At 57.2% G+C, this 26085-nt stretch overlaps 10 protein-coding genes across 10 annotated transcripts; 7 read left to right on the forward strand and 3 right to left on the reverse strand.

Moving 5' to 3' along the window:
- Positions 1–1395: 1395 nt before the first annotated feature.
- Positions 1396–3261, forward strand: B0I36DRAFT_343489 (uncharacterized protein; the record flags this gene model as incomplete). The annotated part of the gene is made up of 3 exons (XM_046156166.1): positions 1396–1614; positions 1804–2253; positions 2338–3261. The coding sequence occupies 3 exons, from the start codon at positions 1396–1398 to the stop codon at positions 3259–3261; spliced, it is 1593 nt and encodes a 530-aa protein (XP_046017682.1).
- Positions 3262–3284: 23 nt separating this feature from the next.
- B0I36DRAFT_390245 (Brix domain-containing protein) lies at positions 3285–5111 on the reverse strand (the record flags this gene model as incomplete). The annotated part of the gene is made up of 2 exons (XM_046161386.1): positions 3285–4593; positions 4674–5111. The coding sequence occupies 2 exons, from the start codon at positions 5109–5111 to the stop codon at positions 3547–3549; spliced, it is 1485 nt and encodes a 494-aa protein (XP_046017683.1). The 3' UTR covers positions 3285–3546.
- Positions 5112–5428: 317 nt separating this feature from the next.
- On the forward strand, positions 5429–7481 carry B0I36DRAFT_308992 (P-loop containing nucleoside triphosphate hydrolase protein). The gene is made up of 4 exons (XM_046152073.1): positions 5429–5807; positions 5877–6675; positions 6749–6978; positions 7099–7481. Exons 1-4 carry the CDS (start codon positions 5580–5582, stop codon positions 7366–7368), a joined length of 1527 nt encoding a protein of 508 aa, XP_046017684.1. The 5' UTR covers positions 5429–5579; the 3' UTR covers positions 7369–7481.
- A 745-nt stretch (positions 7482–8226) lies between these two features.
- B0I36DRAFT_308994 (uncharacterized protein) lies at positions 8227–9265 on the forward strand. The gene is made up of 2 exons (XM_046152074.1): positions 8227–9045; positions 9246–9265. The coding sequence occupies exon 1, from the start codon at positions 8260–8262 to the stop codon at positions 8884–8886; it is 627 nt and encodes a 208-aa protein (XP_046017685.1). The 5' UTR covers positions 8227–8259; the 3' UTR covers positions 8887–9045; positions 9246–9265.
- A 2554-nt stretch (positions 9266–11819) lies between these two features.
- B0I36DRAFT_308999 (uncharacterized protein) lies at positions 11820–12080 on the forward strand. Its single transcript, XM_046152075.1, has one exon. It carries the CDS (start codon positions 11829–11831, stop codon positions 12009–12011), a length of 183 nt encoding a protein of 60 aa, XP_046017686.1. The 5' UTR covers positions 11820–11828; the 3' UTR covers positions 12012–12080.
- A 2192-nt stretch (positions 12081–14272) lies between these two features.
- Positions 14273–17555, forward strand: B0I36DRAFT_309000 (rab-GTPase-TBC domain-containing protein). The gene has a single exon (XM_046152076.1). It carries the CDS (start codon positions 14453–14455, stop codon positions 17126–17128), a length of 2676 nt encoding a protein of 891 aa, XP_046017687.1. The 5' UTR covers positions 14273–14452; the 3' UTR covers positions 17129–17555.
- Positions 17556–17880: 325 nt separating this feature from the next.
- Positions 17881–19170, forward strand: B0I36DRAFT_378782 (ubiquitin-conjugating enzyme). Its single transcript, XM_046160730.1, has 2 exons — positions 17881–18241; positions 18364–19170. Exons 1-2 carry the CDS (start codon positions 18215–18217, stop codon positions 18796–18798), a joined length of 462 nt encoding a protein of 153 aa, XP_046017688.1. The 5' UTR covers positions 17881–18214; the 3' UTR covers positions 18799–19170.
- A 368-nt stretch (positions 19171–19538) lies between these two features.
- B0I36DRAFT_370705 (uncharacterized protein) lies at positions 19539–22035 on the reverse strand (the record flags this gene model as incomplete). Its single annotated transcript, XM_046159935.1, has 3 exons — positions 19539–21266; positions 21320–21528; positions 21588–22035. The coding sequence occupies 3 exons, from the start codon at positions 22033–22035 to the stop codon at positions 19539–19541; spliced, it is 2385 nt and encodes a 794-aa protein (XP_046017689.1).
- An 887-nt stretch (positions 22036–22922) lies between these two features.
- On the forward strand, positions 22923–23789 carry B0I36DRAFT_309005 (signal peptidase-like protein complex catalytic subunit SEC11). The gene is made up of 2 exons (XM_046152077.1): positions 22923–23253; positions 23342–23789. The coding sequence occupies exons 1-2, from the start codon at positions 23173–23175 to the stop codon at positions 23777–23779; spliced, it is 519 nt and encodes a 172-aa protein (XP_046017690.1). The 5' UTR covers positions 22923–23172; the 3' UTR covers positions 23780–23789.
- B0I36DRAFT_309006 (CwfJ C-terminus 1-domain-containing protein-like protein) lies at positions 23790–25748 on the reverse strand. Its single transcript, XM_046152078.1, has one exon. The coding sequence runs from the start codon at positions 25718–25720 to the stop codon at positions 24011–24013; it is 1710 nt and encodes a 569-aa protein (XP_046017691.1). The 5' UTR covers positions 25721–25748; the 3' UTR covers positions 23790–24010.
- Between the last annotated feature and the right edge of the window lie 337 nt (positions 25749–26085).

Here is a 26085-nt window from a genome sequence, read left to right on the forward strand (position 1 = left end):
AAGGTCGTGGTGACGCACCGTGGACCTAGAGCTGAAGCGTCCGGCACTAAGGCATGTAACCCAACGTGGCAAACCGCAGGCGTATCGAGTGCGGCAGCTCGGGTGTGTATCTTCGATGCTACAGACCCACGGGTTCGGTGAGCCCTAGTCGCAGACTTTGGAAATTAGTGAACCGTCGATTCGGGTCAGCTGCAGGTCAACTGTGCCCAACCGGGGTGGCTCTTGGACCTCGGACGGAGAGTTCGCTCAGATGGGGCCATGTTTGTTGGAATTCTTAGCAGCGTTTTGCGATGCTTGTTATGCCATGTTTCCGACGGCTGAGCCGAGTGTTTGTCCTACACTGGGTGTCCTGTAAGGGGACTCGGTTTCAGCAACTGTTTGCCGCTTGGCTTTCCCGAAGCCCATGTCGTTGCAGAGCACTGATGCGAGCCTTTGACGAGGGTTTCGTATAGCAACGCCGGGCTGATGAGATGAGCCCGGCGGTCAGGACAAACCCTGGATTATCTGTCGGGGTGGCCCCACGCGTCTGTAGCAAGCAGGTGCAATACGCATGTTGCAGAACCACATGTAAGCCGCGCGGGTGTGCAGCATCACTTCACAGCTGGTGACATGCTGGGGTTAACCTCGGGAGGAACAAGTTCCTTCTGTCACTGTCGATTGGCAGCGGTCTGCCAACCCCTGATCCTGGCAATGCAAGGGATGCCAGCAAGCAACCCTTGCACAGGGAGGGTATCTCTCCACCCATCCCGTTGCTGGTTGGAGATACCAACATGGATCGAGGATGGCGACAGCCGCTTGACACGACTGCTTTGCCAAGGGCGGTTCGTTCTCAGGACTTTTGCGTTTTTTTCCGCATTGCTCGCATCCCGAGTCGATGTGAACGTGAGCATGGACGTGTCGAGGATGCATCGGCGGTCTGCATCATACGAGTCAAGTTGCGGAGCGGCGTCCGGCTCCACCGTGGCCACTTCGTCCGACGGCGTCGCACGCCAAGTGGGAGGATCTCTGCGGAAGAAAAGACGCCTGGCGCGGAGTTGGATTGCGATGACTTCCTCTTTCTCGGTGATGTCACGCACGTTACGACGCCGTCCTGCTCTTCTGCATTTTGACCCATTAGCTGAGACAGAACGCGCGGCTGGGGCGGCAGTAGCCGCCTGTGTACCTTTAGGCATGACCTGCATACTAACCTGTCCCTTGGTAGCATCTCCTTAACCAGGTACCTTGCGAGCGAGAGGAATGTGGGAGAAATGGTTGCCCCTAGGGACAATGGTGATGAGGCCGCCCTTTTGGGCATCATAGGGAGGAGAAGCACGATATAAGCATGAGGGACGAGCACCTGTAAAGCTTGGGTGCCGGCACGTCTTGCTGCTGCCGCCCAGCGAGAACGACGACACGATGGATCTCGACATGTATTGGATGGGCCTGGCCGTCTTGGGGCCGATGGTGCTCGGGGCGATTGGGCATGGCGTTGTGCTTCGGGGGCTGAGACGATGGCGATCCGGCACGGGGCCCGTGTCTGTGACGGAGCCGAGCGCGCTAGACGCGGAGGCCAGCCGCTTCCGCACGGTCTTCCTGCGCGTCTATCTCACCGTCATGGCGTCAGAGTGGCTGCAGGTGCGTTCAGGCCTTCCTTTTGCTCTGCTCGTGTTTGTGTGCGTTTGTATGTGTCGTGGAGAAGGAGGGTTTTGCCAACGTGGAAGGCCATCGGTACCTGAGGGTGCATCAAGAGCGACTGCCCACACCAGGCGACAACGGACCGTTGAGACGTCAACAGCAGACTAACAAGGATGCATTACCAACCAGGGCCCCTACATTTACTCGCTCTTCCGGCATGAAAAGTCGCTTTCGGAATGGACCGTTGCTCTGCTCTTCGTCACATACTACACCTCTGCCGCCATATCAGCTCCGTTTACTGGCTGCCTCGCAGATCGCTTTGGGCGCAGAGCTGCCTGCCTGTCCTTTTGTGCTATTCACAGCCTTGCCTCCATCACGGCCTTCTTTGATTCCATCGAGATCCTCGTGGCTGGTAGAGTCCTGGGCGGCTTCGCTCTAACGCTGTTATGGACCGCCTTCGAGAGCTGGATGGTGGCCGAGTACAACGCCAGGGGCCTTGAGCACAGTTCCTTGGGATTGCCAGCCATGTTTGGGGCAATGACGACCTCAAACTGCATCACGGGCATTCTTGCGGGCATCCTTGGCCATTGTATCGTGCTCACTCTCGGCTCCAAGACAGACCCATTCGCTCTGGGCGTGGTGAGTACTGCCTGGCCTGGATGACATGCTGGTCATCACAATTTCTTTTTGTTTTCCTACGGTCGCGCTAACCCGGATCTTCAGCTGCTAAATGTTTGTGCCGTGGTCTTGATGCTACGAACCTGGAACGAAAATCGCGGGGTGCCCAAGGTCCTTTCCGGGGAGGAGAAGTCGGAGCTGTTACCCGCCTCTCAGACATTGGACGCCGCGGTTGACGGTCCTATCCTTAGCCAGAGCCCCTCGTCACAGCTGCGCGACTATAAAGTCTGGGTACTAAGCTTCGTGTCATGCTGCTTCGAAGGCACGATGTTCCTGCTTGTCTTCTTCTGGCCAAGCGCCCTTCAGGGGGCACACGATGCGGCGCTTGGGGACACTGTCGAATCCGACTCCCTGCCTCATGGTGTTATTCAGGCTGCGTTCATGGCGAGCATGGTGCTCGGCGCAATCCTCTTCAACACCCTCACTGGCTCAACAATCCAGTCAAAAGATCGCATCTTGGAGGACACAATAGTCGGCAGATACTTTGGCCCGACATCGCTCATGTGCACTGCGCTTGTGGTCGGCTCTGTGAGTTTTCTGGTAGCGGCGTTTTGCAGAGCAGAGCTGCACATGTTTGGCGTCTTCCTGGCTCTCGAGCTTTGCAGTGGCATTTTCATTCCAAGCATGGCGCTACACCGAAGCATTATTGTGAGCGACAAGCACCGAACAGGCACATATGGCATCATGAAGATCCCGCTGTTCCTGTTTGTTGTGGGCGCGCTGTGCACCACGACGGGAGCCGACCGGAATCAACATCAGCAGCGAGTGTTTCTGCTCTGCTCAGGTTTGTTGCTCTTAGCTGCCATTGCTGCTATAGTGGGTTTGAGAGGCAACATGGACTACTCTGGGCAGAATTTCACGATACTAGCTACTGATGATTTGCATGAGGCTGTGGCGGAAGATTATCTTATAACGAAAAGCCGTGTCTGCGAAACGACATCACCCTTCACCGAGGAGGAAGCAAAGTAGTACATTTCACATACATACCTGCCATGAATTGATCTTAGGCTGGATCTTCATTCCACCGCTGGCCAGCATCTAGAAGCGAAGCACAAACACAAGCGGAGGCAATGAAGAGTTTTCTCAATGCTGACAACCCAAAGAAGATAAAATGTGATATCAAGAACGCCTGACTTATGCTCTTGTAGCGACGCTGCCTTCCCCTTTTTGACAAGATCACTCTTTTTGGTTCCTTGGTCCAATACATGCATCGTATGCTCGGACACTCCAGCAGACATCCCCTGCGGAACCTATTTATTGCTCATCCTCCCAACCCGCTTCGTCCTCCATCTGCTTGTGCAGCATCTCCTCCGCATCTCCAGCGAGGCCCTCGCTGTCAAAACCATCGTCCTCATCGCCACTGACGTCTTCCTCCATGATGTCGTCAAACAAGTCGCTGTCGTTGCCATCAGCACGGACCTTGTAGCCGTCGTACTCTTCCTCATCCTCATCGTCCCCGCCCTTGCCACCACCAGCAGCCTTCTTCTCCTTGCTCTTCTTGTCCACATTAGCCTTCTGCTGCTTCCTCCGCGCCTCCTTCTCCTTGCGGCGCTGCTCCCATCGGTTCTCGAGATCATGAATCTCCTTCTGCGACTTGTGGATTGTGTCGTGCCACATGGTCTTGCCCGAGCACAGGCCTTCCTCGACCTTGGTCATGCGCAGCTTCATGCGCGGGCCCAGCTCCACGAGCTTGACGCGCCGCCGCTCGACCTTGTCGTAGCCGCCAGTGGCAGCACCTCCCTCCTCGTCCTCGTCCTCGTCCTCATCATCACCACCGTCGGGTCTCGCCTTCGCCTTGGCCGACGAAGAAGACTGCACCCTCCGCGCCGTGCTCTCGAGAACCTCCACCTCGGCGTCGGTGTCAACCTCGCTCCCGCTCGTCGCGTCAGACATGTAACCCTGCCCATCCTCGCCGCCAATCATGTAGTCCGCAATGTCCTCGAGCTTGCCGAGATTCGGCACGCCGCCCTTGCGGTTGTTCCGGCGCCCGCCGTCCGCCTTGCCGCCAAACACCTTCTGTGCGGCGTTGAGCCGGCGCAGGGGTTTCGACATGCCCGCCGCCGTCGTGGTGATGGCGTAGTGCCGGAAGTTGAGGACGAAGGAGCCGTCGTCCTCGCCGTTGGCGTCCTTCGAGGGCTCGCGGTTGATCAGGAGCACGCGGCGTATGGACTTGAGCGGTGTGGTCTGCGGGTTGATCCTCGGGAAGAGGGACTGGAAGATTGTGGTTGTGAGGGACTCGAGGTGACGCGGTACTTTGGATTTCGAGTCTGAATTGGAGCTGACAATGTTGTTCATGATGAGCTGATGAACAGGAAAAACGAGTTAGTTATTTGTAAAGCTCAGTATAATGGCCAAATCTGGTCAGCAGGGACAATTCATACCAATGGCGGCGTGTCATACTCCTTGCCTCCTCCTCTCGGATGCCTTTGCGCCCTGCGAACATCTTTACACAAAGAGTACCTCTCGACGCGGAAATGCAAAGTCGGTCCACGCGGCGTGGTCGCTATCCGCAAGTTCGTGTTTCCGGCTTCCGACCTCGAGAAGAGCATGAGATGTGTAACGCCCAGCGGCCCCGTCATGGTGATGTAGTCGCGGAGGCTGTTGGCGCGGCGCTCCTTGAGGCGACTCGCTGTGCCGGGTTCCATGACCTGGCGGACGTCTTTGGCAAGCTGGCTGACACTGGAACCGACTTCGCCAGCACCGATCCGGATCACCATGCTCTTGGGGTCTGTTCCGGCGGCACGGCCTTCGAGAGGCGCCCGGTGCCTTGGGTTGGTGGCGCCGACATGGGTGCGCTTCTTCGTCCGGGCCTTGGCCATCTTGCAGCTTGATAATACGGTTCTTTTGTCTTGCTGAGCGAAGCGCTGGTTGGGATCGTCTAATCAGGGTACACGTGCGTCAATTGGCCCGTGATGATCAAGCTGGAAGTGGCTGCGGCAGCAACAAAGAGGTCTTGTGATACTGCGTTTCCCAAGGTGTAAAGAGAGAGCGCGAGCCCCACAGGAGTGCAGAGAAAGCTCGCTGTAGACTGCGCCGACCAGAAAAAAAAGTCGCCCGATAAGCTGATGCGCTCACTGATAAGCCCAGTGCTCCACCTAAATTTTCGGGGATGCGCTACGCAGCGCTCCGCAATAGTGGGCTTTCGTTTTGCGACAGCTTCATCTGGGTCTTCGCTTTTGACGAGCACAGCAACGTGACGCAAGTGCCGTGAAAACAGAAACGACAAAACACCAGCGACGAGACATATAATTTCTAGCACGAGCACAAGGCGCGAGCAACTCCCAAAGATGTCGTCTGCGGTGAAGCGGCGCAAGATCGGGCACAAGGAGTCCGCTCCTGCGATCAAACACAAGGAGGCAAAGCCGGCTGCGGTCAAGAAGCAGAGAGAAACATCGCCCGAGGTTTCCGAGAGCTCTTCAGAGGAGGAGGAGGAGGAAAAGAAGGAAGAGGAGGAGTCGGCGACCCTGGAGGAATCCGGCGAGGACGATACGACCCCAAAGACATTCAAGGAGCTGGTAAGCAATCCAGGACCGCATGACGACTTTGGAGAGTTCCCTGTGCTAATCATCCTGGTTTGCCTGTAGGGAATCAACGATGCTCTTTGCGATGCCTGCGAATCCCTTGGCTACAAAAGCCCGACACCCATCCAAGCCAAGTCCATCCCCGTGGCCCTCCAAGACCGCGACGTGATCGGTCTTGCCGAGACCGGCTCCGGAAAAACGGCCGCCTTCGCCCTCCCGATTCTGCAAGCGCTTTTGGATAAGCCGCAGCCTTTATTCGCTCTCGTACTCGCTCCGACAAGAGAACTTGCTCATCAGATCTCGCAACAGTTTGAGGCTCTTGGATCTTTGATCGCAGTACGATCGGCTGTCATTGTTGGCGGCCTCGACATGGTCCCGCAGTCCATCGCCTTGGCTAAGAAGCCGCATATTGTGGTCGCCACTCCCGGTCGTCTGCTGGATCACCTGGAGAAGACCAAGGGCTTCTCGCTCAGGAATCTGAAGTATCTGGTCATGGACGAAGCCGACAGGTTGTTGGACATGGACTTTGGGCCTATCCTCGACAAGATCCTCAAATTTGTGCCTCGGGAGCGGCGGACGTTCCTCTTCAGTGCCACGATGTCGTCCAAGGTCGAGAGTCTGCAGCGGGCGAGTTTGCGCGACCCGGTCCGCGTGTCCATCACAACCAACAAGTACCAGGTGGTCTCCACGCTCATCCAGAAGTACCTGTTCATCCCGCACGCCCACAAGGATCTGTACTTGATCTTCCTGGTCAACGAGTTTGCCGGCCAGTCCGCCATCATCTTCACAAGGACAGTCTACGAGACACAGAGAGTGTCCATTTTACTGCGTGCTCTCGGCTTCGGCGCCATTCCATTGCACGGTAAAGCTCCCCGATTATCATTAAAACCCCCCCTAATTAATTGAACTTTGCCAAGCTGACATGACTTTCACAGGACAACTCTCGCAGTCCGCCCGTCTAGGCGCTCTGAGCAAGTTCAAGGCAGGCTCTCGCGACATTCTTGTAGCCACCGACGTGGCAGCCCGTGGTCTCGACATCCCCAGCGTGGACGTCGTCATCAACTACGACCTGCCCCAGGATTCCAAGACGTACATCCACCGCGTGGGAAGAACCGCCCGTGCAGGCAAGTCGGGCAACGCTCTAAGCATAGTCACCCAGTACGATGTAAGCGCATCCAGCCACTTTTCGTCCCCCCACAATCCCACCACCCACGAAGAAGAAGAGGAAGAAGAAGGAAAAGACAAAACGCAGACTGACTGACCCGCTTTCCTAACTCTCCAACAGCTCGAGATATGGCTGCGCATTGAGGCCGCGCTGGGCACGAAACTGACCGAGTTCGAGTCGGACAAGGAGGAGGTCATGGTGTTCAAGGCGCGCGTCGAGCAGGCGCAGAGGCAGGCCCGCACGGAGATGAAGAACTTGCAGGAGGACCGGGGCAACAAGGGCTCGGTGCTCAAGGGCCGTCGCGGGGGTGGTGCTGGTGGCCGGGGTGGCCGAGGAGGCGGTGCTGGTGGCAAGCGGAGTCGCGACCACATGGACAACGAGGAAGGTTAGAAGGAAATGTGTTGGCGGGGGGCGGTGGTGGTGAGTTGTGTGAATTAAGTACATAGCCAGTCGGACGAACTTGTGCCATAAACAATGTTATACCTTAAGACAGGACACGCCCGAAGCCAGATCTCAAGATATCTTCATGTGGTGCTGCACGAAACAGTCCGTTCTTCATTCGACAGTCGTCTGACAGCAAGCATGGATAACACATAGGCAGCAACTCGGAATCATCCATGGATATTTTGAAGGCTGCGCAGTACCTAGCTTGACAAGTGTCGTTGTTTAGCGCATCGCCTCTGTGTGGTGGTTCACTCGAGAGGAAGTCAGTCATATGCAGACGTGCTGCGGTCCATGCCTCCCTGGACGAATATCCTTTTCGATCTCGGTGAGCGCAGCATAATTCGGAAAAGCCTAGTGAAATATCCTCACACAGCTCACTTTTGCTCTAAAATGCATTCTCCGTTTCACTGCATTCGACGCAAGGCGTTCCAAAGCCTTACCCCGAACCGCTAGCATGCTGCGAAAAGACATCAAGCACACACGGCATACACGGCATACACGGCACACAGCAAAATACCCGGTCCTGGCACGCAGAGCACTGGTCAAACTCACCCGAAATGACCACCGCCGAAGCACTGCGCAAGGCCATTATCCAGAGTCCGACTCAGCAAAAGGGGATGAGAGAGGGGGAGTGGCCCAACAACAACCCTCTTCAGTACGTACTTTCCCCAGGTTTTTCGGCGACTCCACTCAACCCCCGACCGCCGCCATCGTCCCAGATCGCACGGCCTCGGGCCGCAATGCGTCGGTCCCCAGGGGGCTGGCATCCACACGGACCTGCAGGTCAGTGAGTCAGGCGACCTCATTCGGACTGTGCAATTCGATTGGGGGAAAGCTATGTATTTGTTTCTTGTTTTACATGTGGTTCTCGATGCTTGGACTTCCTTTCCAGGTCAACCTGTGGTTGACGAGCGACAATATTCACCACGAGAATCCACGGGCGCTGGTTCACGAACGAGGTCTTATTACTATGGGCTCGAACGGCGATGCCGGGCGATATCGTCTAGCGACAGCCGTGGCGTAACGCCTGCCAATGTGAGGAAGAAAGTCTATGTCACGCCCGCCTCTTGGACTAGGTACAGAAGCACAGGGCCCGCCACAAGCACAGCTTCACTCCTCGTCATCGTCGTCGTCGCCATCGGCAGCAACCTTGGAGCCATTGGTACCCGACTTTGGTGCGTCGGCAACGTCAAGCTTACCCTTGCTGGTCTCCTCGACCTCGTCTTCACCATCGTCGTCGCCTGCGTCTCCTTCCTCTTCGTCGTCCTCCTCGGCGACGTCTTCCTCGTCGACATCTTCGTCTTCACCGCCCTCCTCATCGTCAACTACGGGTACCGGCTCGTCCGACTTGGCAGCCGTTTTAGCCTTCTTCTTGGGAGGCGCTGGGTCAACTGCGTCGGGATGCGGTCAGCTGGAGTCTGTATATCCGGGCGCGACGATCAAACCGAGCCTGCCCCTTCCTAGTTCTGCTAGAAATAATGGGATTGGCTCGCTAAGCATGATGAGGATAACTCACCTTCCTCATCGTCCTCGGCAGCTTGCTCGCCTTCTCCCTCCTCGAACTCGTCATCGTCATCATCCTCGTCGACTTCTTCATCTTCACCACCATCCGTGTCTTCGTACCTGATGAGGGGAGTCGCATCAGCTTCTGCACGACGCTAAAGGAGACAACCCTGCGCCATGATGGAGACGGCTCGAGCTCGTCTTCAGACCCATGTTTGGACCTGGAGGGGCGCTTGTTGTCTGTATGCACGAAGGAGGTTGCCTCCCGGGGAGGAACACGGCGCAGGGGGCCTTCCAGATGCTCAGCGGGGCATACTTACTCCTCTTCCTCCTCACTCTCGTCGCTGGGAAGAGCGACAAGCTCCTCGTCGTCTTGCTTTCTCTTGCGGGTCGACATGGCCACTGTGGGAATACTGGTGTGTTTTGGAAAGTGTCGACAGAAATCGAAGGGGCAATTTGGCGCAGAGACCGGCAATAAATACGCAGGGGGCACGCAGGACGGCTTACGGGAACAGACAGGCAGAGGAAGGCGAAGGGGAGAGCAGAAGGGGAACGACGGACGCGGCCGGGAGCTGGGGAGAGACAACTGGCGGCTGGGAGGGAGTATGGCAGCGCTGACTGGCAGGGAGCTGGCCTGCCCAGCACCGGCTGGTGTTGGCTGAATTGGAGGGCAAGAGGGGAAGCTCCGAGAGCTCGATGGCGTGTCCGCCTGCCCGCGGGGCGAGGCTGCTCCCTGCTTAGACTCCTCGCAGCACTTGCTTGTGTCGTCAACTCCCTACATAGCTTCGTGTGCGCGGCCGGCCCAAGCCGGACAATAGCTGGCAAGGTTCCTCGCGCGCGGCCGTGAGCCGGGGGAGTACCTCATGCACTATCAGCCAGAAACCTGCCTGGATCGGCCGCGGCGCGCGGCGCTGAGGGGCCTCGTCCAGCAACGCAACTCTAAAAGCAAACAGTGGCCGGCCGGGCGCCTCGAGCACCTTTGCTGATGCGACGCCGCTGAAGGGGCTGGGCGGGCGGCCACTTGCACTTCCAAGGTTCTCACCCAACTTGCCGAAAGCAGTAAGGAGCTTGGACCACACGAGTGCTCAAGTGGGTGCGCGAACAGCCAGGTCTGGTCTGCCCGGGTTTCGTCAGCGCTCCACTGGCTCGATTGGAGTCTGGCCAGCCCCCTCTCTTTCTCTGCTCAGGTCTCAAGCGCTCGATTTACTGAGCGGAAGAGCTTGTGCCTGCTGTGATTCATCAGCATGAAAGACAGAACGCAATCTTGGCAACACGTCGATGGTGCTTACTTATTGCCATGCCAGATATCATGGCTGGATCACCCGTACTCTGTACTGTAGGCGGCGTTGTGCATGGCGCTTGTGTAAGCGTATGTGTGAGCGACTTTCTGGTTTGGTTGCAGGCGCATACGCAAATAGTTTGTGATCGTGACGATGAGCACTGCGCTAAGCCCAGGCAAGTTCCTTGGTGGAAAGGTGCCGTCACGACACGATATCAAAAAACACAATCGGACATAGGAGAGTTGCAGTATCAACGTCGGCGTCAGATTGCGCGCAGTGGAAATGTGGTCTGTGGCGTTTTGCAACTGTAAGGTCTTCCCTGTGTTAATTGTCTCGCAATTTCAAGTCCAAGAACACATTGTCAGCACAAATTACTTGCCGGTATCGCCGGAAGCATCCTGGGAACATAACCCGTGAACACCGCGGCTGTATAGCGAGACTGATAACGTAAGGAGGGAGTCGACCGTCGAATCACTCGTGCGATAAGCTCGAGATGTTGCTGCCTGTACTGTTCCAGCACCATCAACTGGTTGCTCAATACCGCAACCCTGTCCTAGGTTGAATGAGGGAGCTAGGCTGCTAGGTACGGCCCTGGCAAAGGTTGTGAGACAGTCTTTGCGAACTAATTACTGGAAGCCCTGCACCGAGACCTGGTCCCCTGAAGTGGTGGCGGTGGAACATGGGTACCTCTCGCATCAGCTGCGCCTTGGCTGTTGGTGGCGTGGACTACTGCGCAGTTTTGGTCTACACCATGCGTCCACGCGGGAAGCAAGACGCGTCTTGGAGAAGAAACGCGAGGTGGGGATTCAAAGCCACCCCGAAATGACCGTCAGACACCACCTGCGCCAGTCCGGGTCTGGGATGTCGATATACAGACCAAGGCAGGGCGACGATCACCAACAAACCACGAATCATGACACTCAAGTTGACGAGGTAGATCCGGCCAAGTGAGCAATGGCAAAGGGCAAGCGAGATTTTAAAATGCAGCGCATGGCACTGAGGAGCAACATGCCGCGAATGAGGCCTGCGCCGGAATCGTGGCAGTTGCGACTGCGCGCAAAAAGATGCGTATCGCCATGGTGGCGTAACTCAACCCCATTGCTAATGTCAACCCTGCCACTGTGGGGTAGTGCGTGCCTGGTAGCAGTTCCATGGGTACGCGTAGCGTACCTCGGCCAAGGCAGGAACCTTGGAATCATGTGCTGGAGGCGCACCAACTGGCAGGCACATCAGCAGGCGGAAGTCTGGTGTGTCACCCCAAGACCTCTTCCACAAGTCTTACACCCCGCTATTTTCAACCCAGACCGTGTTTCAAGCAAACATGACCATGAGCATGCAAATGACAGCCACTGACGGTGCAGTGACGATTCCGCCGACTCGAGCGAGGCACCTCATCCCGGCAGTGGACCTCGATCAGCACGCTAAGCACGCCCTCTCAGCCGAGGTCCATATTCGTTGCTGATTACGTTCCTGGACTCCAACTGCAGTGAATACAGGGTGGGAAGCACACCTCTCGTTGCATGCTTGAGTTCTGGCCACATGCAAGGTACTGGTCAATATCCAAAATACACGGCGAACTTGTAGCGCCTTGATAGGCTTGTTTGGCGGAGAGCTCGCCGATCCATGCATTCTAGCTTGACTGACCTGTTCCAAGATGGCGGCCTTGGAAGCTTGCAATGGTGCAGCAGCAGATTCCAACCACAGCTCCGCCAGCGAAGTGAGTCAACTCGCGCATTCCATGGGGGATCGATCGTTGGCCATTTTCACCACCTGATTGTATGCATGGTGAAGGGTGCAGTGGCATGAGCTCGACACCTCACAACCAGGCACGCCCAACTCCACAAGCCATGACCGAAGCCCCTTCACAACATCCACTACAGGAGCACGAAATAACGAAGTAATGGTGATGAGCAGCTGAATCACTTGCAGGACTTGCGGACGGGCCAAATTTTACGGCGCGCCGGGTCCGGAGCCGCTGACCCGTAGCCCGGGATTAACCCTGAAAAGTGACCAGGGTTGGGATGTGGACCAGGGCAACAAATGAGTTGCGCTTCCTTTTCTTTTCCTCTTTTGTTTACTTTGAGACGCATTGACCAATCGCAATGCATGGTTAGGGTGAAGCTGCAGAACGGTCTTCACCCGCGTGGCCGAAGCATGGCCACAAGCTGAACCGTTTTCTATCACCGACCGAGGGTCGAGATCATCCAATCTACTTGTCATATGCAATTTGTGGACATTGGTCCCTGCAGAAACTAGTGCGCGAGCGCATGGCGCTGTTCCTTGCCCGAACACCTCGAGGCACCTGTGTTGTACGAACGATCTGCAAGGTGCTTGTGTGATCCTCTGGGAGAAAGGATGCCGCCCTGGGCCGGCGAAAATTTGTTCAATGTCGATCAGTTAGGTTGCCAGACCCGTGCAGGCAGCAGGAAGAAGAAAACGCAGTGCAGGCCATCAACAGCAGCTGGTCCGTGACGGGCGGCCGAGCACGCGAGGGAAATTGGCTTTCCGGCTGCTTCCAGAGGGGGTCCTCATTTGTGCCGTCATTGTTGGCCTCACGTCGCTCCTCCTGTCAATTGACCCGTCACGGCCAGGGATCGGATGAGCCGGTGCGACGCCGAGATCGTTTCACGTTGCGGAGATCGACCCAGCCGGGATGGCCATCATATGCGAGGACGACGTCGACCCAGGCAACCGGTGCTCTAACGGAATCGGGTCGTGCCTCCCAGCATGAATGGGCAATAAGAGGCATGATTAAGCCTCGATCCATGCTGGAAACAGGGCGAGGGCGGGAGTCTCGTGGATGCATTCAATTTGCATCCCAGTGGGCAGACCGGGGTGTGCTGCTTGGGGGGCTCGCCATTTTTCAGGACGGCACAGGTGAGGCGACCAGGCTGCCTTGTGCCTGTGGCTGGCGGGGTCGCACGCGCAGATACACGGTTCGTGCCGCTTGCTGCAGCCAAGTGCTGGTGTTGCGGGAGTTCACGATGCACGCACGTACGTTGCTTACCTTAAGGTATGCATCGATAGGCGTCGAAAGGAGACCATGGTCCCATCATCATGCATGTACGCGCACGAATCGAGCAGGTTCGTGAGACAGCAGCATGCCACTGCCGGTCCGCCTCCGCGGCCAGCCACTAATACAACGAGCGCAGCAGCACCACAACAACTGGCTGGTCGACAGCACACATGATCGGTTCGTGCTCTCCCTTTGCGCGAGGCTGTATGGAGAGTTGGCGATGTGCCCGCTGAGACAACCCGTGCTTGGCACACCGTCGAGCTTGGAGCAGCGAGCAGGCAGGCAGGCAGGCAAGCAAAAAAAGCCGCCAGCGTGGCCTGGCTCATGCAGAAATCGCACAGCATTGGAGAATGGATTGGCGCCATCCATCCATTGTGCTTAGTTGTGCGCTAAATGACTGACCCCGTCTGGGCCGGCCAGGAACTTCTCGCACCGGGGCGGGCTGCCCGTCCCAGGGGTGGGGTGGAGCTTGTTGGCCTTGACTTTAGCCTCCACGGGGCCGGTCTGTGTGCCCATGAGGCAGCAAGCCTCACGGGTTGGGAGGACGAGGTTTGTTTCTGCCAGCTGTGGGCGTAGCCAGTAGCCCAGCCTCAACGTTGCCGCATTGTTTTCCCCATTTCGCTCGTCCGGCACCCGCGCGGTCCAAGGCCATCGACGATCCTATTTCTGCACCCGTCATTCTTTGCGTTCCCTCTGGGCGGCACTGTCGATCCTCCCCTGCTGCATACGCACAATCTAAGCCAAGTGCCGTGTTGAGGCGCAGGACAGGCTGCAGTCAAGCCCTCGTTGAGCTTGTGGCGCCCAGGTACGCCTCTGTCGCACGCAAGGGTCACAAGTCAGGTACACCCGCAGCCGCAGCCCACTCGCCGGCGTCTTCCAAGGCCGGGCCATCCACCACACGCAACCCCTTGCAGCGCTTCCGCCTCGATCACGCCCGGGCTTTGCGGGCTCGTTGCAGCGAGCAGGGCTCCGAAACCTGACGAGTCTCTTAGGTCATTGCCTGCCCCATGCCGCCGGCGCGTCCATCTCCTTCCGACGCTCATCCTCCGCCCCAACATCGTCGACGACATTTACCTCGCCAGCGGCCTCCCTCGTCCTCGAAACCTAGACTCGGTAGCACACGCCCGGTCCGCTCCTTCCCAACAGTCCAGGAGCCTCGGAAGCAAACTGCTCCTCCAGCCACGGCACTCTCTCGACTTTTCACTGGGCGGACGCCGTCCTCAGAGCCGTCATGGCTCGGGCGATGCAACCAACGGATGCCCTCGGCACTGCCTACCATGCGGGCACTCCAATGGACGACTCTCTTCACAGCCATGCCTTCCTGGTGCAAGAAGAGCCCCCGAGTCCTCGAACCCGCCGCGCCTTCGTCCGCAGGTCTCGCAGCCTGAAGCTGCCGTCCAATTATACCATGTACTCTTCCAAGAACTTTGCTCCGCGGGTCGACTCGAGGCGGCAGGCAGCGTCGGCATCGAATTCGCCGCAGGGAAGCCCGACACACCGTTCTTTCGAGCAGGCCGATTACAGCGACACCATGATCTCCTCCGCAGCCTCGACGTCATTCACGCAAAACACGCGATCCTCAAACTCGACAGCGCTAACCGCCATGTCCTCCCATACCGACGACTTCACGTTGCCTTCGCCGGTCCCGTCGCCAAGGTGGGATTCTATGGGCTACAAGCAACCATACAACACCCATGACTACACACGGTCGTCTCCGATCGAGTCCCACGATTCTTCATTAGCCTGGGAAACTCGAGATGAATTCCCTACGATGTATTCTCAGCCGAGCTCCAGAATCGTCAGCGCCGAATCGGCACCCGTCGAAAATTTCTCTCGGCCGAGGAATGCCAGCATAAAACAGCAACAATGGTCAGACCCGTCCAGGCTGCGGTCAGCTTCTAATATTGTTCCTGAGCATGACGCACCCAGCGCCGCCGCAAGGCACCGGGATCGAGGGCAATCGAATTCATCGAATCAATCTGCGGCCACATATGCATCTCTGCCAACACGAACAGCTCCTGATTACTACCAGCGTGATGCTCACCGTGGTCGTCCGGCACGTCCTAACCCCGCTCCCAATCGGCAACTATTACCATTTTCTCGTGCTGAGAGCAGTGGCCCAACTTTTGCACGTGACCCCTTGCCTCGCATGGCATCTATGCCTTCTGACGAGCTTCGGTCGAGCTACCGGTCTCAACTTACCTCTTCTACCGTGCCAGGTACTTTTGCGACAGAAACTGAGCGCAGCAGTGTCCTGACCAAGTACAGTTCAGTGCTATCGGTGTACGACGATGTTGACGATGGCTTCAGCGTGGACGATGTTATGGGCATGTACGAGAAAGGCTTTGACGACTCTGGCGACGAGGACAATGGCGTGGATGACTCCAGACCTACCACGAGCAGAACTGAGCAGGTCAGCAGCGGCTCAACATTTCACGGCATCGAGGACGTATTACCACAACCGCCCAGGATCGGTGGGCCGCCAGAGGACGAGCCTCTCGTAAGGGACTCCGCAGCATTCTTTCGTCCTTTAGCGGAGTCGGAACAGCAACCTCAACAGCCGGTGCAAGCTGTCCCCGAGCCGAAGACTCAACCGATCGATGATAGTGATGATGACGACGACGACTTTCCTTTTCGGCCCGCCGTACGACAGCAGACCAACATGACAACGACAGCCGACCAAGATCGAGATCGGTACGGGTTCCGGAAGAAGAATCAATATATCACCGAAGAGCAGTATGACAATTGGAATGGCGGCTATTCGGAATATCTTGCGCGGCGCAAGAAGAAGTGGAACGCGCTACTGAAGGAGAACGGGCTCATGACGGACAATCCCAACCGATTCCCGCCACGTTCAGCAAAGACGAAGCGATACGTGCGGAAAGGCATTCCCCCGGAGTGGAGAGGGGCGGCCTGGTTCTACTATGCTGGCGGTCCAGCCATTGTTGCCCAGCACGCGGGACTTTACGATAATCTACGCAAGAAGACTGCCAAGGCCGTCGACGTGGAGGCGATTGAGCGCGACCTGCACAGGACCTTCCCGGACAACATCAAGTTCCGGTCTACACAGCCGGCGACCGGCTCCTCGGAAACAAACACAGCCAATGGGCCTGCGAGTGCAAGTCAAGAAACGCCCATGATTTCCTCGCTACGCCGGGTCCTGCTTGCCTTCGCGATATACAATCCGCGTATCGGCTACTGCCAGTCGCTCAACTTCCTTGCGGGCCTGCTTCTCCTGTTCGTTGAGAACGAGGAGCAAGCATTCTGGCTGCTGAATATCATCACGCGCGTCTACTTGCCGGGCACTCACGAGGTTAGCTTGGAAGGGGCCAATGTTGATCTTGCAGTGCTCATGGCCCAGATCCGGGACACGATGCCCGCTGTCTGGAACAAGATTGGCAGCGAGCTGGATGGCACGGAAGCTGCCCGACCTAGCAGGTCCCTCAGGGGCAAGAAGAAGGCAGATCTTTCCACCCGGCTGCCTCCCATCACCCTCTGTATGACCCCTTGGTTCATGAGCTGCTTCATCGGCACCTTACCAATCGAAAGTGCTCTGCGGGTTTGGGATGTATTCTTCTATGAGGGTTCAAGAACCCTTTTTCGGATTGCGCTCACAATCTTCAAGACCGGCGAACCGGAAATCAAGGCAGTCAAGGATCCTATGGAGATCTTCCAGACTGTTCAGACTATCCCTCGAAGGCTCATCGACGCGAATGTCCTCATGGAGTCGTGCTTCAAGCGACGAAACGGCTTTGGTCACGTCAGCCAAGAAAGCATCGAACAGAAGCGGCAAGAACGGCGAGTACTCGTCAACATGGAGAAGGAAAAGCTGGCTCGCGGCGATGCCAACGACTTCGATGCCGCTGAGGCAAAGAGGAAACCCACCATCTTCAACAGGCGCAAGTGATGTAGCTGCGCAGTCCTGCCAGGGTTGCAGCAACACTTCGACCATGACTGGACCTTGGTCTTTTTTTATTTCTTTTTTTGTTCTACCATCCACCAACTACAACCATAGCATTTCTTTTACACTCTACTTTCACGACCTCACGGCCTGCGGGTGGTATGAACGGGGATCCAGGGCATATTCAGGGAGAACTACGGGAAAAGAGGCATCAGCATTTTTGGCATTTAAAAAATCATTCAGGAGCATGTACTGTACAAAAGCTTTGTCGTTCTGCAAGACTTTCTGTCAATTTTCTTTTATGTTTAGGAATCACATCTGTCTATCAAGGAGGAGCTTTGATAGACGACCGGACACGACACCAGATACCATCAAACGACCTCCATCGCGAGGCGCGCGCTTCTGAATCTCATCTTTTTATTACTCCTTCTGCATGTCTCGGATGGACTGCCTGTTCCTTCACTAAGATGCGACAAGTTGAGTGGTCCAGCTTGTTGATGTAGGGGAGCCATCTTTGCTATCGTGCAGGGGCTTGCATTCCCCTGATCAAACGATCTTGATACCTGGGATCAATGCCCGCCTTGGCAGTGTTTCATGACTTGGAACAACTGACCCGCGCTTTCCCATTGCCTGAACAAAGCCTCCAAGCTTGACGATTGCCTTGGCGGTATCGATAAACCGGCAACACCTGCGGGCCCCGCAGCCCCCCACTTCAGCTCGTGCCTGGAGCCAGAGCCGGGGGGTGGGTTGCTGGTGGTGCCTGAGATGTGCGTCACTGCTGAGCCATTCGCAGTGCACGCCGCTGCCCTTCCTTCCGTGCCGTCAACCTCCCTGCTTGACTACTTCTTCCACTCTTTGCACAACCATTAATCTTGGTATACATCACAAGCTTGAGCCTGAGTACAATTCTGATTACCATCGTGACTCAGCAGCAAGAGACGACTGCTCTATTCGAGCCACCTGAAGCCGGCACGCCGTTCCCGGGGCCTGAGAGGGGTTCATCCCAGCTTGACCTGGCTATCACTATCACGAGAAGATAGTCCTGTGTACACAGAACCGACTGGCCTCTTTCGCACATCCACCGAGCCCAGAATGTCGTCCCAGAAGCGGATAAACAAGGTGCGTTCTCCAAGTCTGGCCTCAGATCACATGCCCCGACCTTTTGTATCTCCAAGAACCTTAGTCTCCCGGATGCCTTCAAAGTGCAGCCACGCACCCATTACTGACATGCAAATCAAAAGGAGCTGGCAGAGTGCACAGAGTCCCCTCCCGACGGGGTGACCGTCGCCCTCGCCAACGACACCGACGTCCACCAGTGGACCGCGACGCTCGCGGGGCCGCCCGGGTCCGCCTACGAGGGCGGCACCTTCACGCTCAAGATTGTCCTGCCGCGGGAGTACCCCTTCAAGGCGCCGCAGGTCAGCTTCCAGACGCGCATCTACCACCCAAACGTCACCAACGACGAGCTGGGCAGCATCTGCCTCTCCGTGCTCAAGTCGGAGAACTGGAAGCCGGCGTCCAGGATCAAGGGCGTGCTCGAGAGCGTCAGGCAGCTGCTCGTCGAGCCCAACCCGGACGACCCCCTCGAGGCGAGGATTGCGGACGAGTACCGCTCGCAGAGGGATGAGTTTGTCAAGAACGCGCGGCAGTATGTTGAGAGGTACGCCAAGGCGTAGAGGGAGGTGCCCAGAGCTTGGGCTTGGGCTGGACAATAGGGGCCTTGGGACTGAAGCAGACAGCAAGCAGGGTGGACTACATGTGCCCGCATGCGTGCAAGGCTCCATACGAGCCTCGATGTCGACGGGTTGACCCACAGCAGGAATGAGAAGGAGTCAAACACGGCCAAGGCGTGGCTATCACGTCGAGTAGCGTCGTCACCATTTAGGATGACAATGGTCTGAGCGGGGGAGACCGACGTTCGTATATGTTCCCCATCGGATATGATCTCCAACTGTTGGTTGATCAAGCTTATTATTGAAGCACACAGCATGTGTGCTAGAACGTTGATACAATCATGACTTTATGACAACACGGCCGAATCGACCCACTGCAAACTGTACCCGAACTCCTTGCACTTACGCCGTGGTGATATGGACGATTCTTCTTGAACGTGATTGACCATTGGTGGCAGGAGGACTCGCTGGATGCTTTCCATTTACAGACTGTAACTCCGCCGTACGATCTACAGAAGTGAATTGATGAGTCCTATCGCTCTTTTTACGAGTAAACCAGATAAAAAATGACAAGGGGGTATCGTCGACAATAATCTACCGAGACAATCTTCGCCACGCACACACTCTAGGTTGGTGCCAATCCCATGTAACGCCACAATGATACTTTCAAAAGGAAGAACAGGAAACATGACAGACGGGATGAAAATATGGGGTTTGGGGGGGGGGGGGATGTGCCTGCCGTCTCAAGTATCCCAGTACCCTTCTCCTTCTTCGTAGTCCTCCTCGTCGTAGCCGGGGTGCTCCATATCTTCCCCGTCGTCGTACGGTACCGCATCTTCTTCTTCCTCCTCATCCTCCTCTTCTTCTTCAGCAGTGGCGGCATCCTTCTTCTTATTCGCGTCCGCCGCCTTATCTTGCTGCTGTTGCCGGATGGTGGCTGAAGCAGTAGCAGTGCCACGCGAGTCATCCGGCTGCGGCGTGCCACCGACAACACTGTTGGCCCTGCTGGTCCGACGACTCATGTCGTCGCGGTCCAACACGGTCGATGCGACGGACCCGGGCCCGCGCTTCTTGTTCTTGTCAAAGATCATGTTGATCGCATCGTAGTTGATACGCCTAGAATATCCGCGGCGCTCGGCGACCTGCATTGCCGCCTCTTCCGCCGTCGACGCCGGGCTCTCCTGGCCTTCGCCCATGCGGGGCCGCTTGGGCCGGTTTCTGCGGCGCTTGGGAGGGCCCAGAGCCTCCATCTGTTTCCGGTAGATCTTTTCCTGCTGCTCGCGGAGGTACGCCTTGTTTGAGTTGAGCCAGATGACCTCTTTGATCTTGACCTGCTCGGGAGGCAGGACGCAGTTGGCAACCTCTGGGTCGTCATCAAATTCGTGCTCGCCGATCGTCTCGTCGTCGGGGACCTGGACGCGCGGGAGCAAGGAGCGCGCCCACTCGGCTTTCACCTTGGCTCTGAAGGCCGCGGACGCGAGAGCGCGCTGGTGCTCGTCCGAGTGCGGGTCGCTGATGACCTCGTTGATCTGCTTCTCCAGCTCGGCCTCGTCGCGCTCCCACTCTTCGTCAAAGTTGAGTGAGAACTCGTCTTTCTGCTTGCGCTTTCGGCCGCGCCTGCCGCCGGCCTCTGGCATTGGCTCGGGTTCCGCCTCTTCCTCTTCTGCAACGGCTTCGCCATGGAGTTGCGCCAAATCATCAAGGGCTTCTTCGGCATTGGGATCCTCCGCAGTAAGCCCGGCAGCCACGTCCGTCGCGGCAGTGATGCGCGGCGCCGGTTTTGGCACGGTATTAGGGTCGAACGGTGCGATTAGCTCGCTGCCCTCGCTGTTGTCGTACGATCGTGGCAAGAAATCCGAAACCTGGTGCGGCAACTTGGACATGTCTGGCTCTGGCCGTGGCACTGGCGGTGGGAGCATGTCTCTGCTGACTGACGCACGCGCGGAGGAGATGATGTCCTCACTAATGTCCTCAATCATCCTCCGCTTTCGTCCGTTTTCTTGTCGCTCCTTCTCTTGCTTTTCCTTCCACTCAGTCGAGTTCTTGTAGAAGGAGGGTGGATCGTGCCGAGACTCGAGGAATTCCTGATTAAGGAAATCCTCAATTGTCAAACTACTGCTCTCCGTGACGTTGAACTCGTCCAAGCGCTGCTCGATGGTGGCGGTGGTGACCTTGACCACGTACACAACTTCCTTCACAGTCCGACGGAAGTTCCACATGCGGGCCGCCATCAAAAGACAGGCACCGCAGATACCTGAAGGCCGACGACCCATGACCATCCAGTCGCGACCCATGCGTCGACACAACTTGATCGCAGATTCGGCCACGTTGTTTGTGAACTCGCCGAAGTCGAGCTTGTCGGCGAACCGAAACATAAGATCTTCAGGAATGATGGATCGTACGTTGTGGTTCTGGAACGAATATATGTTGTTCAGGTCCTTGAAAACATGACCAAGCTCGTATACGTTGATCTGGATGCATTGTTAGTGGGGCCGACCGTAGATTCGCGCGAAGGAGCCCATACCTTGACGATTTCGGCAAAATCAATCAACATGATCTGACAGCGATCCTCTCGCCTGCAGGCTGTGTAAAGGCACACCACTATCACTTTCTCCATGCCACGGCCCTGGATCCAGTTCTCGTTCATGGCCAGCTTGAAGATCTGGATGGCAATGTCAACTGTACTTGAATTGATACTCAGTGCATGAGCAAGCTCGTTCATCCGGTGTTTGGCTGCATGACAGGTCAGCACAGATTTAATGGCGAAAGATCTTTCGGGATCGGTGACTCACCATCACGGGCTGTTCTCTCCCTGTTGTCTGCGATGCCTCCCATCCGCCGAAACCCGGGCCCCATGCTCCGGGCTGTAGACTGGTCGGCTCCAACAAACTGCCCCTGTACCATGGCCGCGCCAGACGATGTCTCTCCGAACTGGACCTCGGCCACGATGTTGGACGCATCGATTTCACGACCACAGGCGGTACAGTAGCCCTCGCTGATCGGGGCTGAGGGGTTGGGACATCGCGGATTGGGACACGACTTGCGAGGCGCGGCGACGACGTCGGCCGCCGCCGATGCAGCGCTCTTGCCCGTCGTGCTGGCGGCTGTCGAGGCATTCTTGGACTTCTCGATCTGGCCAAGGGCCTCGCTAATCCGACTTGCTCCGGCGACTCCTCGCGGCTTGATTTGGAAGCCGCTGCCGGGCTTGTTGAGCTTGCTGCTTCTGATGAAGGAAGACATTATGATGATGATGTAAGAAGGGTTATCTCATGAGAACTAAGAAAGATGTCGCGATGCCGTTGATGCGCCCGCTGTCAACAGGCTGGCCAGGCCGGAGGTAGTAAAGGTTGAGAGCCAGAAACGGCCTCAGAACAGGTGAATAGGTGTACCACGCCACGCATGTGCCGATTTGAAGAGGTCAGTACCATATAAGAAGAGACCGACACATGTGACGCTTGAGAGGAAGGCCGGCATCTGCGCCCAGTCGCGTGTAAGTCAATGTGGATGTGAGATAGGTGAAGGCGTCTGGTGTCGCGTGAAAAAAAGAGGTCGAGGTGCGGGCCAGGGATTCCCGCGGTGGAGCAGGCAGACGAGCCGGACATGGTTTTCTTAGTGGGGTTGCGCGACGACCAAACACAAAGTTGCCCCCTGCCCGGGGGAAACGGCTGGCCATGAAATTCTGCACATGGTTCGAAAACCAGTGTTGGCAACTTTTCGTCCGCAAACAACGGCATCGATCATGACGTGGCTTGAGGATGCTCGCAATGCAGTTTGAGCTGGGTAAAAATGCGCAAAGAGTGGTCCGTATGTTTTGTGTTACGCTCGCCTCTGACATGGTTCAGGTCATGTCCTGGTTCTCTGCGTGAGCACTAGGTCATCTCTAGAGTCGTGGTGGGCGACGACCTCATTCCGTTTGCGTGTTGAAACACTCTTCTCACCAACGAATGAATTGCTGGAGCGCTGCATTGGCCATGAGAGCCAATCCACTGCTGGGTCAGACCAGGACAAATGAAAAAAGCTTTGCGAGGCCTTCATCGCATATGCTACCGCTTCCAATCCTTCATTCACACTATGAGTCCATTCGCGTCTCGAGGTCAGCATTCATTTGCCTTACCTAAGCCGGCCTGCCCTGCCCCCACAGTGAATTGCAGGGTCCACCGGGAGCACGCTTGACGTCGCGCTGTCAGGACACCTTTCCGCCAGCAATTGGGAGCACAGTGATGCAGAGCTGTAGCGTGCAGTCCAGGGTCCGGCCAAGCATCACAACCCTCCACGACGCTCAACAGCTGGCCTGAAGTAGCTCCTCTTCACTCATTACTTCAAAGACACAAAAGTCAGCCCAACTGCCGCAAGCGAGCGACGCAACCACCAGCCACCATGCTCTCCGGCCTCCAGAACCCGCGGCAGCTGGCCGCCCAGGTGCTCAACTTCGGCCTCATCCTGTCGACAGCTTTCATGGTACGCGCTCTCTCTCTCTCTCCGGCCTTACATTTGACACTCTACCACTTCTCCGAACCGATCACTTACCCTCCCCCTACACAAACAGATGTGGAAAGGCATCTCCCTGGCCGCCGACTCCCCCTCCCCGATCGTCGTCGTGCTCTCCGGGTCCATGGAGCCCGCCTTCCAGCGCGGCGACCTCCTGTTCCTCTGGAACCGCAACTTCCTGGCCGAGACCGACGTCGGCGAGGTCGTCGTCTACAACGTGCGCGGCAAGGACATCCCCATCGTGCACCGCGTCGTGCGCAAGTTCGGCAGCGGCGAGCACGCGCGCCTCCTGACAAAGGGCGACAACAACGTCGCCGACGACACGGAGCTGTATGCCCGCGGGCAGGACTACCTGGAGCGCAAGGACATCATCGGCAGCGTGGTCGGGTATATCCCATTTGTCGGCTACGTCACAATCATGCTGTCCGAGCACCCGTGGCTCAAGACGGTCATGCTCGGTATCATGGGTTTGGTGGTCGTTCTGCAGCGGGAATAGAGCTCTCGGTGGCAGGACTTGGTGGACAAAAAGGTGGAGAAGCATCAATCATGTTATTCAGCGATTGTGGCCATCTGTGGCGTATACCCATTATGAAACGCATCAAAGTGCTGCAAAGCTGCCCCGATGGCCTCGATTCTTGGGCCTAATAAGACGAGCCGCGAGAATGCTCTCGAAGCATTCTCAAATTTCTGCTCGAGTGACTGAATCCCCAACTATTATACATGCCGCCTACTGCCCATCTGACAGCACCCTCGTCCAGTCGAACTTGCGCCACCTCTTCTGGAATCCTTCTACTCTGGGGTCGCCCTTGTGCCAGCGCCCTTGCTTCTTGATGATGTGAGGTTCGACGTCCATCATCCCCCCCAAGATCTCCCGTGCAAACAAATCACCGCGAGGCCAGCAGTTGGCGTCCTCAACCACATGGCCCAGCCCGCCATCCAGGGTGAACCACGCATGGAAGTAGGGCATCTCCTTGGCAATCGACCGCCGGAACGCCAGCTTGCCCATCCCATCCCTTGCGCGAGCACCAGTGTCGATGATCTTTTTGTGCTGCGACCACTCCTCGTCGGCAGTGAGAATGGCTTCTTTGAAGAACGCCGGCGCCGTGTCGCCGAGGTCATATGGGATAGGCACAGCGACCATGGCGGCGTGCAGGTGTCGCTGTGGCGCCGCTGCGTTCTCGTAGAAGACAACCTCGCGCCCTTGATCGTGGTACATGCGTGTCAGGCACTTCATGAAGTTGCGAATCTCCTCCCACTCGTCGTCGTCGCACTCCAGCAAATTCTTGCGGTGCTGGATAGGGACGATGATTGCGCCACCTTCGCTGAGTTCTGGCTCTGTCTGCAGCGTCAGGTAGACGCGGGTGGCGAGGGATATGGTCGGGGCGATCGGCGGCTGGTCGCGATCCTCGTGGTGGCACAGCTGGCACTTGTCGAGGATCTTGTTAATCTTTTGGAACTCGTTGACTGCCGAGTTTTTGAGGTTCAGCTCAGACTTTTGCACGCGCTTCGCTAGCTTCTCGGCGTTCTCGTCCATGTACTCGAGGTCATTGTCGAACTTGCCGTCTTTGGCGATGCGTTCGGCCAGGCGCAGGCCCTCTCCGCCCACCTGCCCTTTCGTGCGGCGCTCCTCACGGATCATGTCTTCGATGCTCATGTCGTTGTTCTCTTCCACGAGTCCTCTCTCGCGGCCACGCTTGTTCTCGATGGCCTTTGCCTCACCTCTGTGTCCCGCCAGCAGGCGATTCTCCATGACATTGAGCACGACCGCTTCGGGACCCTTGGCCTGGAATGCCGCAGCAGCTTGAGCGTACTCGGCCTCGAGCTTCGCTGCGTCCGGGGCTTTCCTTAGTTTCGCCTTCATCATCTGAGCCCGCAGTCGGTTCAAAGTCGTTTGGTCGATCTGCGTCGCCACATGATCCGTAGGGTCATCTGGGATGGCGGTCCCCTGGTCCAGCGGAGTCGTGCGAGTCGGCGGCGTGGCCCTCTTCTTCTCATGCACACCCAGGTCGAGCTTCCTCTCCTGGAACAGCTCACCGCTCGGCTTCTCCTTCCCGACGTAACCCTCGCCGTACGTCTTCCGCCGGTCCAGCTCCATCTTCTCCTCCCGCGCGTCGTCAAAGTCCCGGAGGTTGCCGTAGCGCTCCATGGCCACGTCTTCCGGCGTGCGCCCGGTCTCCTCTGCCGTGCGATAGATTCTCCTCAGCTTCGTCATGCGCCAGTGGGACCCGTCGTCGCCGAACCGGTAGTCGACGTCGTGCTGCGCGGGGAGGTCGAGCTCGTCGAGCGACTTGCCCTCGTTCAAGGCCTGCAGCTCCTTCGCGTTGATCTCCCGCGACGAGATGAACCGCTCTGGCTCCTTCGGTGGGGGCGGCGCCGCCTTGGCCTGCTTCGCCCCCTTTTGTGTGTAGTCGATGTCGAGCGCGGACGGGGCCGTCATCCACGAGTCGCGTACTAACGGCTCGGCGTCCACCGCAGAGACTTCCTCATCTGGCAGAGGGAGGTCCTCTTTCGGGTCCGACGTCTTCACATGGCGACGCGACTCAGAGTGGCGGTCGTCGTGATGCCTGTCGCGATGTTCGCGCCTGCGGTGGCTTCGGTCGTGCTCATCGTCGTCCTTGGAATGCCTTGACCTTTTGTGGCGGTGTTGGTCGTCGTCACCCTCTTCATCGCCATCGCCATCGCCTCGCCTCTCTCGACGCTCATCCCGATGTGATCGGTGGTGTCTGTCACGATGGCGGTGTCCGTCGCGACTTCGTTCGGGAGACCGATCGCTGTGGTGGTGGTGTCGGTGCTTTTTTTGTC

The sequence above is a fragment of the Microdochium trichocladiopsis genome (assembly GCF_020744255.1).
Source record: "Microdochium trichocladiopsis strain MPI-CAGE-CH-0230 chromosome Unknown B0I36scaffold_1, whole genome shotgun sequence".
Taxonomy (NCBI): domain Eukaryota; kingdom Fungi; phylum Ascomycota; class Sordariomycetes; order Xylariales; family Microdochiaceae; genus Microdochium; species Microdochium trichocladiopsis.

Coding starts and splice junctions, on each gene's coding strand:
- B0I36DRAFT_308992 (XM_046152073.1), top strand. CDS start 5,580: ATGTCGTCTGCGGTGAAGCGGCGCAAGATCGGGCACAAGGAGTCCGCT. Junction 5,808..5,876: donor CAAAGACATTCAAGGAGCTG/GTAAGCAATCCA, acceptor GTTTGCCTGTAG/GGAATCAACGATGCTCTTTG. Junction 6,979..7,098: donor GCATAGTCACCCAGTACGAT/GTAAGCGCATCC, acceptor ACTCTCCAACAG/CTCGAGATATGGCTGCGCAT.
- B0I36DRAFT_308994 (XM_046152074.1), top strand. CDS start 8,260: ATGTATTTGTTTCTTGTTTTACATGTGGTTCTCGATGCTTGGACTTCC.
- B0I36DRAFT_308999 (XM_046152075.1), top strand. CDS start 11,829: ATGCATTCTAGCTTGACTGACCTGTTCCAAGATGGCGGCCTTGGAAGC.
- B0I36DRAFT_309000 (XM_046152076.1), top strand. CDS start 14,453: ATGGCTCGGGCGATGCAACCAACGGATGCCCTCGGCACTGCCTACCAT.
- B0I36DRAFT_378782 (XM_046160730.1), top strand. CDS start 18,215: ATGTCGTCCCAGAAGCGGATAAACAAG. Junction 18,242..18,363: donor CCCAGAAGCGGATAAACAAG/GTGCGTTCTCCA, acceptor GCAAATCAAAAG/GAGCTGGCAGAGTGCACAGA.
- B0I36DRAFT_309005 (XM_046152077.1), top strand. CDS start 23,173: ATGCTCTCCGGCCTCCAGAACCCGCGGCAGCTGGCCGCCCAGGTGCTC. Junction 23,254..23,341: donor TCCTGTCGACAGCTTTCATG/GTACGCGCTCTC, acceptor CTACACAAACAG/ATGTGGAAAGGCATCTCCCT.
- B0I36DRAFT_309006 (XM_046152078.1), bottom strand. CDS start 25,720: ATGACGGCCCCGTCCGCGCTCGACATCGACTACACACAAAAGGGGGCG.